This window comes from Euprymna scolopes, chromosome 2, assembly GCF_053919585.1.
Source record: "Euprymna scolopes isolate OS-2025 chromosome 2, ASM5391958v1, whole genome shotgun sequence".
Lineage (NCBI taxonomy): Eukaryota > Metazoa > Mollusca > Cephalopoda > Sepiida > Sepiolidae > Euprymna > Euprymna scolopes.
Window position 1 is genome coordinate 70,891,355 of NC_136483.1, and position 18,726 is coordinate 70,910,080.

At 29.9% G+C, this 18,726-nt stretch overlaps 1 protein-coding gene across 3 annotated transcripts in view; it reads left to right on the forward strand.

Annotated features, from left to right (window-relative positions):
* Positions 1-18,726, forward strand: part of LOC145292159 (uncharacterized) — a 90,259-nt gene that overhangs the window by 14,002 nt on the left and 57,531 nt on the right. For all 3 annotated transcript variants that reach the window (XM_080138318.1, XM_080138328.1, XM_080138337.1), the window contains exons 3-16: positions 115-371; positions 2,548-2,677; positions 4,142-4,282; positions 6,557-6,628; positions 6,751-6,859; positions 7,702-7,830; positions 8,762-8,846; positions 10,790-10,952; positions 12,878-13,016; positions 13,760-13,847; positions 14,600-14,693; positions 15,797-15,858; positions 17,111-17,239; positions 17,973-18,063. In XM_080138318.1, coding sequence (XP_079994444.1) covers positions 115-371; positions 2,548-2,677; positions 4,142-4,282; positions 6,557-6,628; positions 6,751-6,859; positions 7,702-7,830; positions 8,762-8,846; positions 10,790-10,952; positions 12,878-13,016; positions 13,760-13,847; positions 14,600-14,693; positions 15,797-15,858; positions 17,111-17,239; positions 17,973-18,063 — 1,689 coding nt within the window. The remainder of the gene's footprint in view (positions 1-114; positions 372-2,547; positions 2,678-4,141; positions 4,283-6,556; positions 6,629-6,750; positions 6,860-7,701; positions 7,831-8,761; positions 8,847-10,789; positions 10,953-12,877; positions 13,017-13,759; positions 13,848-14,599; positions 14,694-15,796; positions 15,859-17,110; positions 17,240-17,972; positions 18,064-18,726) is intronic.

The window sequence follows — 18,726 nt, forward strand, 5'->3', positions numbered from 1 at the left end:
GATTTTTTTTTTTCTGTTAATATTTGCATTTTAGTTCTATGCTAAAATTGATCTAAACCAACAAGAAAATGAAAAAGAAACTTTGTCAATAGTTTGTATATATTAATTTTTCAGATGGTAAGGTCTGCTGGATGTATAGTGGTTCAATCCTTGAAGTGGTTTCAACTGACACGCACAATCGACTTGCTGCATGGAACTTTGGACTGATGCTGCATGACTCTGAGGTAGCAATACAGTGTGTAGCTGAATATTGGGCTGAAGATTCTTTAAGATTACTGGTTGGTTTAAAGAATAGCTCCATCGCTGGTCTTGTTTGTGTACTCAATCTCAATCTATCCAGAGTAGTAAAGGCTATTGAGATCCCATTCAAGGTAATTATAGTCACGTGGATACTTTTCCAATCAGGTGCACATAAAAATACAGGATTGGAAAACGGTGTACAAAACTTTACCTTTTAAGATTTTTGGGTACTTCTGCAGTTTAAAATCAGTTTTTCCACGAGTCTCACTTGGCAATGTCTGGCAGACGCCGGATTATACCGTGCAAAGGGAAGTCAATAAAAAAAAATGAACAAGAAAGAAAGAAGATAAAACAGCCTGCTGTAATAAACATGTATTAAACTGCAGAAGTACCGATTTCTGTTTCTTTTTGCGACTTTTTAATTAGATTTTCTTTTTTGTAACTTTTACAATGTATGTGATTTTTAATTCATTTTTCTTTGGCATGTATTAATAAAACCCCAAAATAATAAAAACAATAAAGATAAACTTTTTTAATATTGAGTGTTGCATACTGGGATGAGACAGTTACAGTGAATCCCTTAGATGTGAACTAAAACTGTGACCTCCCACGAGAAAAAGAAGAAATATCTCCTTTCACCAGTTGGATAGCAGCAAGTGTAAATGGTAACCAAAATTATTTCATTTTAAAACAGGTTGTGTGTGTCGAGATATATATATATATATCGTTTTAATCCATACATGACAATTCAGAACCAGAATAACTTGGTCCTTGTAAGAAATTAATATTAGTTGTGGTAGGAGCAATTGGATTAGCCAAACAAAACCTGAAAAAATAACTTTTATCAATATTTATTAAGCCAAACTCTTGCAAAATTCAAATAACTATAACATACCCAACAGCGATCATTAGAATTCTGGGATACAAATAGAACCAATAACAAAGAAAATAATGTGTCGCAATCATGTACTCGCATTTCAATCCATTTGTGTTTAACTTAGTTTGAAGAGAACAAGAGATCCCCTTCTGGAGTTAATACTTGATTTCGCTATGTGTTAAATTTTTATCCAATGACTCTTTAAGGATGTTATCTCTTTAAGAGCTGCTATTTAAACTTCACTGCAATTTGGTCTTCCAGATATAGTATCTAAGTTTTTTTTGTTTTTTTTTCATTAGACCACTTGCTCCCACAGTGAAAATAGATGTTACCCTCTAAGTAGTGAGATTCAAGTCATGGTGTCTTTGTTGTAATTCAGATCCAGAATGATTTTTCGTTAGTTTGCAGTTTATTTCCAAATGAACAAGCATCTTTAAATTGATGATTTTTATAGGTTTTCAAGTATGCTGAAAATGAATATCTCATTTAAAACTGGACCAACAAATAGTTTTCCTGATATTGAGACATTGTTTTTTCCAATATAATAGTTTATGATCTTCAGGGGTCACCATGTGTTTTTTTTTTTTAAACTTCAGATGATAACATAAACAACATGCATGCATATAAATTTATTTTTTCTTCAACTCGAAAAAAAAATGTCAACCAATGAAAACCATTAAGTAATACATCGGAAAAAAATGATGTCTCAGTATCTGGGGAAAATATTTGTCTTATCTAATTCACTAAAATGTTCAGGCCAGTTTTCACAGATACCACAAAATGATTTGTTTTTCAAAAGTTTACCCAAATTAAAAAAAAAATATATGTTGATATTTTGTCATTAAAACTCTTAGTCGAAATAAAAACAAAAATCAACTACTGTTTCTTTTATTCATGAGACTAAAATAATGCATGGAATCAAAAGTTTGTATTTTCAAATATAATAAATGATAGATCCATCTTATCTTCAAATGATTTTTTTTTCTTTTTTAAATTAAAAATATTTCATTTTGTTCATAAACACAAAATTAACTAAGGTACATTCGTTATTTTCAAAAAAATAGTCTTCTTCTTTTTTTTTTTTTTTTAGATATAGTTTCTTTGCAAATTTAGTGAATAGATTAACAATTTTCTTCTTTAATGAAAAGAATTCAGGTGAGAAAGTTTGTTTTTTAATGAATAACATTTTCCTGTCTTCATGGAATATTAAGTACTGTAAGTAAAATGCTGTCCTACTGGCCTTGAAAATTAAGGACGGGTATCAATCTGCAAATGTAAGACAGTCCTGGTCAGGTTGTTGTGATCTGCATCAACCAAACATTGTCAGACAATGACCGATTGAATGAGTGGAACAAAAATGAAAGTAAAAAACCAAAAACACTGTCTGACAACGCCAAGAGGTAATATTTCGATTGCTATTGATCTTCTAGGTAACCAGCATAGAGTGCATCACAAGTCTGCTTGGCAATGATTTCCCAGTGTGGGCGTTTAGTGAACATCTCAGCTGTTTCTATGGCATCGTTGCTGTTGGTACTGAAGGTGGTCATGTGTATTTGATTGGTAAGTAATAGTTTCATCTATATTATCTTACTGTCATATTCTTTTATCTATATACAAATCTCTAGTTTAGAGTTTTAAATTTGCATATTTATCATCTGTCCATTTATTTAGAGAAAGAATTTTCGAAACCGATAAATATGAGCTCAGAATAAAACATTAAAGCACAAAAGCATGCAATGTATGTACACATGTATATTTAGAGAGAAAGAGATATTTTTCTTTAGACATTCTCAATCTATTTATTTGATAACCATACAAAAGTACATGCACACATTGTCCTTTGTTTTTATGTTTTATTTTTGTCTCATTTACCTTCTAAAATATCCAGAGAATAAACAAATTCCTTTAAATAATAAACTGATAATTTTTTAATCTTTTGAAGAAGAGATTTAGCTCAAAATATTGGTCATTTAAAAAAAAATTGTTGATATCTAACAGCAAATTGATGCCTTTAACAAATGTTTGTTAAAAAAATTAAAGATTAAAAAGAAAACCCCTGTAATCTCTAATTTGTGTGATGCTGAGGTAGATAATGATGTGGACTGGTGACCTGGGTGTGCAAAATTCAACTCCTGTTGGTTCACTATAGATGTTGGTCACCTTCATGTGGTTTCTTCTGTAAGTACCTTATTCTAGAAAAAATTAGAGAAATCAACGCCAACAACAGAATTGAGCTGGTCAGAAGCCATACCATGCTTTGTTAAAGGCATCAATTTGCTGTTAGATATCAACAATTTTTTTTTAAATGACCAATATTTTGAGCTAAATCTCTTCTTCAAAAGATTAAAAAATTATCAGTTTATTATTTAAAGGAATTTGTTTATTCTCTGGATATTTTAGAAGGTAAATGAGACAAAAATAAAACATAAAAACAAAGGACAATGTGTGCATGTACTTTTGTATGATTATCAAATAAATAGATTGAGAATGTCTAAAGAAAAATATCTCTTTCTCTCTAAATATACATGTGTACATACATTGCATGCTTTTGTGCTTTAATGTTTTATTCTGAGCTCATATTTATCGGTTTCGAAAATTCTTTCTCTAAATGGACAGATGATAAATATGCAAATTTACCTTTCATTTAAAATCTATATTCATACTTTTTTTTTTTTTGTGTGTGATTCCATCTGTCATTGTTTGAAGGGAGAAAAATAACTGATCAATTCAAAAAATGTGTCCATTCAATCTACACATGTAGCAATGAAAATGCTATTTCAAACAAAAATGTAACTGATTGATAGGACCACTTATATAAATGCTTGGTCACACGTGAAATCTTTTTTCAATAATATTAATAAACATCATTTAAATCGTATTTACATATATAATGATCCTGTTGGTTCATTATGGATGTTGCCCATCATCATATGATTACATGATCATCATTGATCAACTTGTAACAAAATTATGTTGATATACATTTTGTAATTGTTCGTTAACTGTTTCTCTTTCTGTTTGTAGATATGTGTTTAGATACTCATGATCAGTCTGACGAAATGTTCCCTAATACTCTCCATTATATTTCTCCGGACACTGAAGATGTTGTACAAACACGTCATGAAGCTTTGTCACAAAGACAAGTTCTTTGCATGGAGCTTGGTAGTAAGTAAAATTGTTTCTTGATTTTGTTATTACATAGCTAAAATAATGTACTTTTAACAAGACAAATTCACTTGAATCAAATATCAATTTTGAAATTACATTTATAGCAAACTCTATTTACACAAGACTTTCTGCCAAAATATTTTTGTATCAATACTCTTTATAAATGCCTTTGTACTAGAAAAACAATTAATTTTCTTCCCAGTCTCTTATGTCAAGAGTTCTTCCAATTTCATTTTCTCTGTAAAGTATTGACCACTTTAAATGAAAAAGATGCCAATAGAAAAAAAGGATGAGAAAATAAAACCTAAGAATAAATGAGGTACATATGCAGAGAATGACCTACTTCTTTGTGGATGTTGTGTTGGCATATTTCGTCAGCTTATGTAAACCGCTGGAATATGCAGAGCGCTGATAAAATTTTAAAATGCTAGAAAAAAAAAATACATGATACAAAACATTTATTGGATAATAATTTCTTTGAAGAAAACGGAAATATAATAATTAAAAAAAAAATCAATCTATGGTAAGTTTTCTAAATATTTTTTTGTAAAATATGTAGCAACAAATGAAATTTTTTTTTTTGAGAAATGTTACTGTTTTAAGGAATTTTGGGGAGGGGAGGAAGTGTATGAAAAAATAAATAATTTTTTTATGACAAAATGTTTTTGTTCTATTATGGTTAAGACGTAGTTATATATATATATATTTTTTCTTTTTTCTTGCAGAAGATTTTCAGTTATTTGCCAGGGTTCTTAAGAAAGTACTCTTTGTAAATATCTTGTCGGAAATATTTTCAATCGGTCAGTGTATTCTGAACCAATGACATGCATATTTTTCCAAGTTCAAGGTGCAACTTGGGTGGGTGGGGTGTCTCCCATGACGCAAGGAGGTTCATTGCCTACATTGGCCATTTCTGCACCTCCAAGCGAATCAATCACTCATGATACCTCCTTTTTTCTAAATGCATTTTCTTGCTTCATACTGCTTCTGATTAATTTCCATTCCTAGTGAAATGAAAGAACATTTCTTTGGCAACTATAGCATAATCTGCAAACCCACTAAATTCATCATGAAAGCTTTACTGAAACGATTTATTTTTCATGGTGTAAAATTTTTGCATGATTAAAACTAATATTTTCTTTCAATTTATTGTCATCTACTGTTCTGAAACTGTTCTGAAACTAAACATGGCTTACACTTCTAGACTGACTGATATTTGTTACAGCAAGCTGTTTCAAGTTGTGAAGACTGTTCTAGTGGTTTCTCATGGACAGGCCAGTATAGAGAGAGGATTCTCAGTGAACAAGGAAATAGAGGTGGAGAATATGAAGGATAAGACTGTAGTGGCACAGAGGATCATCTGTGACCAGGTTAAAGCAGCAGGAGTGGTGTGTAAAATCCCAATAACCAATCCCCTGATTGGTTCATGCTCCATGGCTAGACACATGTACCTGGAAAAACAAAAAGATAGACAAAAACCCCAGAGAAATGCAGACCTTGAACAGCTAGAAAATTTAAATAAGAAGAAAGTGAGAGTAGAAAATGACATTATGTCATTGACTTCATTAGCAGATGGCCTTGGAGAAAGTTATTTTGTGTTACCATGACCAATATGCAATTCAAATCTAATGTGAAATAGACATCTTAAAGAAGAAAGGTGGAGCTAGACACAATGTTCCTCACTCATTCTCCTCATTTCCTTGATGGGACATGGGGTCAATATTAATGACATTTATTTTGTTTATATAAACTTTTTTTGATTTTTGAGAAACTTAAGACTTTGTTTGTAATGCTTAATGACATAAAAAGAAAAATAATTGTGTTGTTCGATATGATACAGCCTAATAATGCAATAATACAATGTTTGACAATAACTGTCCTTGACCAATGAAGGGTGGCAAATTTTTAACCTTCCCTGTGTTTTTTTTGTTTCTTTAATATTGAATTAAAATATTACTTGTGATTTGAATTTCATTATTTGCAAGTGAATTGTTATATGTTAAGTTTACAAAAAAAAATACTTATATTGTGAAAAGTGAAGAAGCTGAGATTAAAGTTCAAATCGTTAAGCATGCAACAAAGTCATGAGAGCTGACCATCTCAGAACTGTATGAAGACATACCCATTATGTGGAAAAATTTTTGAGGAAGTAGATGAATTTTGCCATAACCTGATGATGAGATGCTTATTTCTTTTTTTTTTTTTTTCTTTTATATTTTTTTAGTTTTGTTTTTACCCTTTTTTGATATCATAAATATTTTTCATTTTCAGTGGATTCTTTCAGCCTTGGAAGCTTCAATTATCACAGCAATGACGAATCTATAATAAAATCGTTTAAAACTGGTAAGCAAGATGAATTTATTGTCTTTTTGTAACAATATTAATAATTTATAAATATCCATTAAAATAATTTTACTAATGCTTAAAGGATGAAATTGACATATTTTAAAAAAATTTTTTTTCAGATGAAATCTGTGTGACTTGCCTTAAATATATGTCACGCAACGGACTTTTAGCTGTTGGATACAATTTTGGTTGTTTTCAGTTATGGCGTCTTTCTGCACCACTGCTTGAGTAAGTTTATAAAATTTACATAAACGTTTTTGAAAATTAGATTTTATGTGATTGTACAAGGCGTACCTACCCAACATTGTCGTTCTACATGCTTTTTTCGTTTTTTTTTTTTTTTTAATCACAAATACTTTTCAGTTTTATTTTTCATTTCAATAAATAATTATTAAAAAAAAAAACATGTAGATTACAATTGTTATAAGCATATACACCCAAGATGTGGTCATATAAAAATTACTAGACTTTTTAACCTATTAAAAACTGGTCAAAGTTATAGTTAGATGACTTAGACTGAGTGCTTTATGCCAAACTTCTAGGGTAAATGTTATATTGTGGTGACTAATCCTATTAATTTTAAAGTGTGCATCAAATGGATACATAATACACCTTATCATAACAAAAGTTCATACAAATTTCAGCTAAATCTGCTTAGTTTCAGAGAAAAATGGAACGGACAGAGTAACTTGTAGAACTATAATATAGACTAAACTTTTTTTTAGCCCGTCAAAAACTAGCTAAAAAGTAGAATGCACAGGCAGATATAATACAGCTGATTTTTTAGTTTGTTAAAAACGGGCAAATTTATGACCTGTTAACTTGGAATGGGTGCTTTATACCAAATTGATGATTGAATATGTTTAAATTTGTGCTCATTTTTTGCATTGAATATTAATACCTAACTGTACATGAAATAGATACCATAATACTTAGTTTGTTGCAGCTTATAACAAAGGTCCATAAAAAATTTTAGCCAGATCTGCCTAGTAGTTTGCGAAAAAGTAGAACGGACAGACTAATAAATATATAATATAGATATTTTCATTGAAAAATGTTCTTTTTCTTAGGTACAGCAGTCGATTGGATGATTCTGGTAATGTTCCTATCACACACATTGCATACCAAGAACCAGAAAATGATCCAAAGAATTTCAGTTATATTTGGGTAGCACGTGGAGCTCAAGAATACTCTTCAAAGTAAGTTCTTTTTACTTTTGTGATTTGGGTATTGTACAGTTTAATCGAGACATTTAAAAAAATGAAAATATCGAGGGGGGGGGGAATTTATATTGTACGTATCTGTTATGGAATGAAGTTCTCCGAAAAAAGTTTCACTTAATTTGATCAAGTAGTTTTTTTACAGTGAAAAAACAATTTGTTACGATACTGATCAAAAGGTAGCTGTGTTTTGATTTTCAAGAAGAAAAGCTAGTATTTAACATGGGGAGGGGGTGTCGGCGCTTTAGACTGAGTTACCTCCCTGTGATGTTCTAAAAATCCAAACATGGCTACCGTCAGCGTGCTGTCATAACATGTTTTTCTGCTGTAAAAAAAACCCAAAAAACTACTTGATTAAATTAAGTGAAATTTTTTTTTTTGGAGAGAACTTCACTCCAAAACAGATATGTACTATATAACTTTTTTTTCGATATTTTCATTTTTAATGTCTTGATTAAAATGTACAATTACCGTAATTTTTGAATATGAGAACAATTTGGGAACACTTTGTGTCTACTCACTTCCATAGTTGTGAAGCAGTTTGGGAGCTTTAACCCCTGTTGCTGTTATCCCCAAATTCACTCTAACCTTGAATGATGGTACCTGTCAGCGTCTCATATAGGAGTTAAATAGATTTGATCAATTGCAAACTATTTATTTACAAAATATATGCCAACAAATATACAAAATAGAATCTATTAAATATATTAAGATATTAAGAACTTGAAGCATGAAATTTTTTGCCAAAAAATGACTAGATTTGATGTTAAATTTTGATGTCAAACAAAACCACCACCGAAATAAACCATTGCAACCTGTTTGAAAGAATTAAATGTATAATTTTTTTCATGTATCAAATAATTCTGTTTATGTTAATTATTTTGTTAACCTAAATTATTTTTTTTTCCAGCGAAGGTTATTTAGCCAACATCACCCTTTACCAACTTTCTTTCAACAAAAGGATGTGGTACTCAAACAAAGAATGTTTTTATGAGGTAATTTTTAGTATTTCTATTTTCAAATTTCAACTTGCTAATTTTGATTTGTATATCATACTATTTGAAATACCTGTTTAGACTAGATTTTTGAAAATTTCCATTTTCGCCTGTTTTCATCTCTTCTCTTCTCTATCTTCTCTATATAAATAAAATGAACTCATTTTTTCCCCTCCAATTTTGACCTTAATAGGATTAAAAATCATGACATTACATGCAAATGTAATGCGTACAGACTGTAGCACATTATCTGAGGTGTGCTATAGGCCTATTACCTCTACAGTTCCTTGACAATGGTACATTCCTATATTTTTTCCGGTGAGAGTCCACTGCCAAAATCGGTTAGATTCAATGGAGGTTGCAACATCTTTTCTCTCTATTAGATTCCTCCTTTCCCCATTCCCCATTTACACCGCAGCGGATGCGTTCACAAGGAACAGTACAAGGAAACACCGGTTTGGAATCGTACAAGGTTATTTATGCTGGTTTTTGTTTTATTTTTATCTTTTTTCCCTGATTTATGCTTTCTGTTTTTCCCATAATAAAATAAAACTAAAAAAAAAATGCGAAAACACCATTATTATTATTGTTTTCTTTTTGTTTTTTTTTAGTTAGTGTAAGATGCAACCTGCGGGACTAACCGGTTTTTACTTCTGGTTTTAGCGACTAACTGTGAAATCTAACTATGACCTTTATTTATTAGTACTTTCAACTAAACATTTAATTTACACAATTCATTCTTTACTATTATTACAATGCAACGATATCGTGATTTCACTTGCATTACAGTTAAATTAAAACGAATAAATTCATTTAGAATACGAGAAAACAAAAAAATTAATTTAGAATTTAAGTGTGATGCGAGACTACTGAAACTAAACCAAAACAAACTTCACTGCGGAATTGATTTTTCACCTAATTCACTTTTTAGTTAATTCATCACATTTGTTTTTTTTTTTTGCGCTTTCGCCTCAATGATTCGAGTTCGAGCCCCCACAAAAAAAAAAAAACTTTTTGAGGATTTTTCAAACACCTGGGTACCGCCGGACCGTTCGTATTGCATCACATTCAATTTTTTAATTGTTTTTTTTTTTTTTCTTTTTTTTTTTTCACAACATTGTTTGTTTTTATAATATTTAAACAGGGTTATTACTTCGCTTTGTTTTAATTTTACCACCCCTCCAACCACACATGCCTCTAAAAACCCGGGCAACGCCGGGTACCCCCCCGCTAGTTTTAAATATGATAAAAATCATTAGAAATTTCATTTTAATCAGCTTGTTAGAATATAATTTTGTATCATGAAATTTATTGATGATTTTTTTTTTTTTTTTTTTTAGAGATAAAAATATTTATTTATATAAAGATTTTGTACTATAAAATTGAATCATAAACTAAATTAACAAATTTTAATATGAAAAATTATTTGCTAAAAATAATTTTTTAAAAACTTTGAAGAGAATTATTTCCCTTAATCTTAATGGTTCTAAAAGTCAGAATCTAATATTTAGATAGAAAATCGATTAATATCATTACAAAAAGTTTGTTAGTTCCAATGTTTATTTGCTATAAACAATCCTCGATCAACATTAATTGCAATGTTTTTAGGTATGTATTAAATGGGGTAATCATGAAAAATGGGCAGACAGAAGTATCATTTTAACAGGAGAATAAAAATGTCTGTGTTTTAGTTGCCATTCTGCATTTTGATTATTTTATCATTTACCTGAAATAAATATTTTTTAAAAAAGTTAAATAAGTTTTTTATTGGAATTGTTGGAATTATTAACTACAATTTTCTGACTTGTATTCTTAACCCTTACACTTTGGCTAATAAATAGCAAATTTTGATGTTTAAAATAAATCAAATAAACTATAAATTCAGTAAATCTGATAGCATTTTTTGATATTTTAAAGTCTTTTTGTTTTTTTACTTTTTTCAGGAAATGTCAACTATTGGAATAAGACTTGAACATGACCTTTCCTGTGACCCCTTAAACCCTGCTTTTTCCAAAATGTGTTCTAGCAATATTATCAATTGCTACACTTTAGAGGACCCTTATTTCTTTCTACCTGCTCGGCCAATAGATGACAGTCATGAAGAAAGTATGTATAAGCATTTATGAAGTTTAAAATACATTATCTTTTTCTCTTTTATGAAAGTATAGATAAGCTTTATCATAATCATGTACTTAGACCTGATTGAAGGTTTTTGGAAATTTAATTCAAGATTAATTTCCCTGATAAGGCTTGAGTCTAGTCTCTTATTATTTCAGTTGTAGTTTGCAAGAGTTCTATTTTTCCAAGGGTTATTAGTGAGCATGATGCAATAGGCCCAACAGACATTTAGCATGGCAAACTGACCCTCACAGTAACTACTGCACTGTTGATATTGCAGGTCACAGTAACTACTGAACTGTTGATATTGCAGGTCACAATAACTACTGCACTGTTGACATTGCAGGTCACTGTAACTACTGCACTGTTGATATTGCAGGTCACAGTAACTACTGCACTGTTGATATTGCAGGTCTCTCTGTTTATTATTTTTACTTCATCCCATTGGGGGCGATGGTCCCCTCTCTACATCCAGACATGGTTGGCTATACCCGATTTTTCCGTCTCCCCTTTAGTTACCGCTTTTCGGTGTTCTTCCACCCTTACTTTAAGGGGGTGGCATGTTTCACCCTTGTAAACCTTTCTGCAACTGCATGGGATGGAGTATATGCAGTTTTTGGTCATGTTCTCCTCCATGCGGGGCTTCACTCGATGTTAAGGTGTCGGAGATTTCGTTCCTTAGTTTTTGTTTTTTCCAGCTCACATGCTCAGACATAACAACCTACTGAGCAAACCAAGCATAGAGCTGAATGCAATTTGGACACCTCTGATAGAGAGAGAAAACCTTGAATAACAACATAGGTTTAACATTAACAAAAATCAACTAAGAATTGTCCTAGTGACTGAGTGGTCCTAGACGTTATATCAAAGTTTACAGTTACCCAAAGGTGCTGAGTTCAATCCTGAACGAAGGCAGTAAAAAGTAACATTCAAAACAGAGAATCAGCAACTATGTTCCAGAGCCTAGCTGGAGTCCAAACACGGTACCCCCGTAATAATAAAGGGTTGGGTATGAGACTCCTAACAAACGGTTCCCCAGTTCGATATAAAACACCTGATGAAGGCCGGAGGGCAAAACAGCTGAAACGTTGTGACGATTACAACCAAGATGAGGAAGTCAGTCCAACAATCTCAATCAATGAAAACACCTCATCTCAAAAATACAGACAATTACTGTATCAGAAGTGTTGTGTTATCGACAATGAATACTGAACTCTAAAACCAGTCCTCTTTCACTTGATTTTGCAATGATAGATCAATGATTAGATGGATCTGTGATGTGAAATCTGATCAAAGAGCAGAATTTATTGAAAGCACATTTTCCTAGCATAGTTATTTCAAGGACAAATTGATTCTGCTGCTATGGTCATGTGGAATATTCATCCTTCTGGATAAACGATCGTAGAAGCATGGATGTGGTTAAACATATGAAGGTTGGATGGCCAGAAAAAACTTTAAAACAAATGATTAAATAAAACCATACAGAGCAGAATTTAGAGACTGTTCCCATGCTGAACTATGAGAACTGAAAAGTGATTTTGTGAAATATCAAATAAACGTTTCAGTCCTTGACAAGAACTAAGTGATGTCAAATAAAACGAAGATTGCCACAAAGTGTGCTGAAGGTGATCAACCTTTGTGTAGCCTTGACCAGTTGGTAGAATGGTGGATTCTAATTAGATGAAGGACTCTGTCCTCCAAATTAACATCGTTTAATGTAAGCGTCCACCAGTCATCTATTAATCAGAGAGGACGGCATCTTGGTCGTATTCATATGTTCACAGCCTGTATTTTGTCAATTTTATGTGAACAGACAGGAACTATAATTTTATATGTAGATATACTTTTCATGAATAAAAGTTGTTTTTGAAATCATTTATTAATGAAATTCTATTTTCTCTTCAATATTTTAGCTAGCTGCAATCCAGACCTCAGCCTATGTGTATTTGTTTGGAGAGCTGATAATGAAATGAAATCGGGAACAACTAGTTATCACTTGGCTCTATTTGATATGAATAGATGGTATCATGCACAAATGCCTTCAAATATCAGGTGAGATAAAAATATTTCTTCTTTTTTAGTTTTTATTTTTATTTTTTTTTAATATTACATGCATTAAAAAAATCTGTATGAATAAACTATCAAACAAGATCTTGTGTGTTCTCTTTTATATCTAATTTTGATGATTATACATTTAAGATTATTATTTACTATTAATTGAATATTTAACTTGAAAATAAAAGAAAAGCTATAACGAATTAAACATTTTTTTAAAAATATAAATATAGTTTGAATTATTTTTCTTGAAGTTCTCCACATGGCAATGTCTTCACACAGACAATGCCGAGTAAATACTGCTGGTATTTTTATAATATTTATTTTAAACAAATCATAAATTATGATGTAAATAAGAGCTTGTGAAACAGTTTTCTATATAATTAAAAACAAATTGGTGCTCCTGCAGTTTACATACCATGCTATTTTTTAGATGGGATTTTCAAGTTTAATTCAAATTTTACGATATCTTTTGTTTATTAAATTGCTAGATGAAAGTACAGAATAGTTAAAGACACACACACACACCTTCTCCATGTTAAGAATGGGTTTGGAAATAATGCTATTATTTTAACATGGTCTGTAAACTGCACAAGTACTATCAAATTATGTTAATAAATATTTATGATGGTTTAATTTTCTAATGTTAATTAGGATTTTAACAAAATTGTACTCATTTTTCATTGAATTTTTGTGTTATTGATTTTTAAAGTTAGCCTAAATTGTTTTATTATTAACAGAACCATTGGAAATTCGGGGATATGCCCATATATGGCATTTTGCAGTTTGGATGAAGTAATTGACATGACACTTCCTGATGAATTATTGGTAAGCCTTTTGTTTTTCACAAAAAATTGAATCACTTCTATTATTAAATCTAAATGCATACAAACTAAAAATTTTAATGAAATACTAAAAAATCTGCTTAGCACTATTTGAAAACAATTGATTGCATAAAGCAATTATATTTAATGTGTTTCTGGACACACAGAAATGATGTAAGCAATCTTATTACATTGGATTTTTAATATGGCATAAATCAATGCTACAAGATATCACAAGCCAAATTTTACCTAATAAAATCTGGTGAAAAATGTCAACGGAGATAAGTAGTAATCGATGATAGACACTACAGTGTAAAAGAGGAAGTTAAAATTAAAACCAACATTGGCATAATTGTCAGTATCACGAAAGACGATCATCAGATGTCATGTTGATAAGCATTGTCTTGGTTTATCTTTATATATTTTTTTCATATCCTGACCTCTGATTGCACCATGAATAGTCACAGTATAATAATGATCCCTGATACTACCTGTATTAGTTTTGTATTACAGAAAAATATCCCACCATATTTGATATTTATGTGTAAGAGGATAAAGCTGATAAGTTTTCATATTTTCTTTTCAAACTCATCAGTTTTTGTATACTAGTAATGAGCCAAGTGTGATTGAATGATTGCATTGCCACCTGTGCTTATTCAGTTTATATTTTTCAATAAATCCATAAAATGATTAAAAATTTAAACTATTTATTTAATAAGAACTATATATTAAAAATGTTTTACTTTCTTTGTTCAGTGTGCATATATCAATCCCCGAACTGTACGAAAGTTCATCAGTGATCCAGGTTTAATACAGGAACAGTATTTTTACCCATCAGCCTTGCAGTTTGGTGAGTATACTAACATTGTATCCTTTTTCTTGTCAAAATAATTTCCATTTTGAACAAAAACAAATTGGTTGAATTCTAAACTATTAACCAAATGATAGTGCTGTATATTCATTGAGAATGAAGCTGTTTTGCATTGTCTCTTAGAAGATGCATAGGTCTTTATTAGTTTTATTAATAAAGCTTTTTATACAATTTCAAAAATAAAACAAGAAATTATGTTTCAGAAGTTTTGAAATAAGGATTGATAATTTGGATTACTTCAGTTTTGGAAGTTATTCTCACAATGTTTCAGTTGATCTAATATTAAACCTTTTTCAGTCAACATGGACACATGGCATAACAGGTTAAGTTGTTGAGTGACAATCAGTTCTAAGTGACAGTCTTCTGGGGGCTAAAGGTTCAATCCTCATTATAGGTGATACTAGAATAAAATGTAAATTACTTAACACTTCTACCTAGTCATGAATGATAGAATAAGAACAATATTTGCCCCTCCTCCAGATTATATAAAGTTAAATAAAAGGTTCAGTTTGAAAATTTGTACCGATTCCAAAGTTCATGTAGATTTCAGAATCCAAAGCGATTCCCGCAAAGAAGGTGGGCAGTTACATTGGCCGAAATGTTGTGAGAATAGCATCTATGATGAGAATCATAGTCTGAATAATCCAAAAGAAAGAAACTTGTTGAATTCTGTCAACATACACAAAAAGAAAAACAAAAAAACAAAAACCAATCTTATTTGAAGACCAAAAAAGGAATGTGTTAGCATAAATGAATTGAAAAAAATCTGCATAGCACAATAACTAAAACTAAGTAGAAATATAAACTTTAATAGACAGAAGAAAAAAGTGAAGTCAAAATGTTTTAAAACTTTCTGACCATGAGTTGTTGATCAATCTTAACTCTTAGTCAACTGTTACTCACTCTCAGCATGTATTTTCTGTTTACTTATAAGATGACCCACCACCACATACACACCCTTTCCCAACATAACTACTGCTAAAAAAATTTGTAAAATTTTAACTATCACTTCATTTACTTATGGTTAATTTGAAATCAACATCTTGTTTGCTTTCTTCATTTTCCTTTTTTCTTTCTTATAGATGTGCTTTGCCATATGGAAAGTGGTTTAATAAATGCCAGATACCTAGGAATGCAACGTCAAGTAAGAATTGTTTGAATATATTTTAAACTAGCATTAAAAATTTCCTCAAATAACTGTTTCTGATTTTTATTTGTTCTATTTTTTAATATTTTATCCATGAATTTATCTTTCAAAAACATTTAGCTTTACTTTTTCATTTTCTTCACTTTTTTGTTTACTTCTAAGAATATTAATATTTCTGTTTGCTTTTAATAACAATAAGACGATTAGAAATCAAATTTGCTGTTGTGCCATTATGTGTGTGTGTGTGTGTGTGGTAGCAGTAGGATTAGTCAAGAAATAGTTCAGATTTAAAAATAGATAATGTCAAATAGTTGTGATAGCTATATCAAATCTTAGGTCAACCAACTACAAAGTATAACTTCAACTAAAAGGCTTTTCTAATTTAATTAATGTATGTAAACAATCTTTCTAACTAGATGCCATTCTGAAAAATGAACGAAAAGGAAAATGTTAATTGATGTCAGAGTTTCTTAAAAAAAAAAAACCTAAAACATGGTTCTTGTCCAGAATTTCTCTTATGCAAAAAAAACAAACAAACAAAAATAAAAAAAATCTCTATGATGTACATAACAGTGACTGAAAGAAATCTCATATTTCAAAAATCATGTAAATTGAGTAAGTAGTTTTATTTTCATAAAGAAAACCATTTTTAAACCAATTTGAGTTTTTCCAATACACCCACTCACTCCCCATGTTATGAATTGCCTTCTAAAATCTTGTAAAAGTTTTAAAATAATTTAAACTTTTACAAGATTTTAGGAGTTTTCTCTCTTTTTCCTTCAGACTCTTTTCATGAGGGTGTTGTAAGATCATTGCTCAGTTTAGCCATAAAATGTTATTTTCTTATTTAAAAATAAAAACTATTTGATCCATTTGTATGATTTTTGGTATACAATATTTTCTTTCTGTCACAGGTATACACATCATACAGATTTTTTTTTTTATGGAACTGATGAATTTGGATCAAAAGTGCCAGAAGTTTTTTTTCCCCTTTATCACACTAGGAATTAGAATTATACAAACTTTGCAAGTTAACATGCTCAAGCAGGAGATAACCTTATTAATAACATTCATACTTTATTACAGTTTTGTTTATTGAACCAAATAAGATAAATAGTAATAAAGCAAAGTTATTTGAAACTTTTTGTGGTTATTTCTGTCAAGTGCATTGATTACGATCATGATACTTGATCAAGTGTATAATTATGAATTTATTTTGTATAACACTATGCCATCCTGCTTGTTCTAGGTTTTATCAACCATACAGAAATTGGGGCCTTCTAGCTTGATAGATCCTAATGAGCTGTACAAAATGTGTCTATTTGCTGGTCTTACGCATCAACCACCTGATACTGGTACACAGAACTTCTCTTTGACAGTAAGAATTTTTGTGATGTTTACTTTCAATGTGTTTATTTATTTTTTGTTACCTTATTTGAATTTCAATATTCTTTGATTTGGCAAGTATTTATTTCATTAGTAAAATTATTATTTAAAAAAGTAGACTCCCTATGTAAAGTGGACATTATAATGTATTTCCTAAAAGCAATTGGTCTTTTAAAGATTTAACAAAAAATAAAACATAAACAATATCAAAGTTTATGAATATGATTTAATATTTGAAAAAGACTGCATGAAATAAATTGCATAAAAATTGGCATCCTGAATAAATATTTAGATATTAATAACTTGAAAGACATTTTTATCAAAATGACTGGATTCTACCATAAATCATCTCTAAATGTTAATATGTTGTAAAACAAAACAATCAAAAATAATATATTTTTCAACTTAGCAAATTTTCATGTTGTATTTCATTTCCATGATTTTGTTTTCACTTTATGAATTGAATAGTAATGAAGTTTTTAAATAATTATCATATATGTATAAATTTAAATTCTATACAAAGTGATTTTCTGGTAAAAAAGTTTCTATCAATAATTATTCTACAGTTTTCTTTTAGCCAATTATTCCTTGACATAAACAAAATCAAATCTGATCATTTTAATTTATAAACATCAAATGAAATTAATTTATTCACCCAAAATTTTCTGTTGTAAAAAAAAAAAAAAAAATGTAAAATGTTTCTTTTTGTTTTTTTCTATTTTTAGAATTATAACAGAGAAGCCATCTTAACATTATGTTTAGAACATCACTTGATTGATGTGATAACAAAAACTGTAGAGCTGTGGGCTGATGGCGGTATGTAGTGTTTGTCTTTTTCTTTTCTTTTTTTTTTTTTTTTAACAAATACTAATATTCTCCTCATTTTGCCTCTACTGTCAATTTAATTCAATACCAAACAAACATGAATATGTCATTTAGTACAAGAAGCAAAAGATATGTGGAAAGACTTCATTCATTTTTTTTTTCTGAAATCCATAAAAAGTAACTTGAAATTAAGGTTTTATAAAATGTTTTTAAAAATATGTATGATGTATTTATCCATGATTAAATGGAGATGTCATATTTCAAGAATCATGTAAATTGATCAAGGTGTTTTATTTTTAAATAAGAAAATCAAATTTTATGAGTATTCATAGTGACTGCATTTGAAAAACATGTCATGAAACAAAGATAATGCAGCAATAATTCAAAACTTGCGAGATTTATGTTATAATGCTTACAAATTTCCATTAATCTCTTAAAACTACTTGATCAATTTATGTAATTTTTGGAATATATTTTTAAAAAAATTTATGGAAATCGTTCGAGACAAAGCATAAACCCAGTTGATGTAAGGAGCTAAAAAAAAAAAAAAATAGTACTTCAAGGTCAAAACTTGCTGGTGATAAGTGACCCAGGAAACAGATTTGTTTTATTTTTATTTTTTTTTTTAATATAGGTGGAATTCTGGACAAGAAC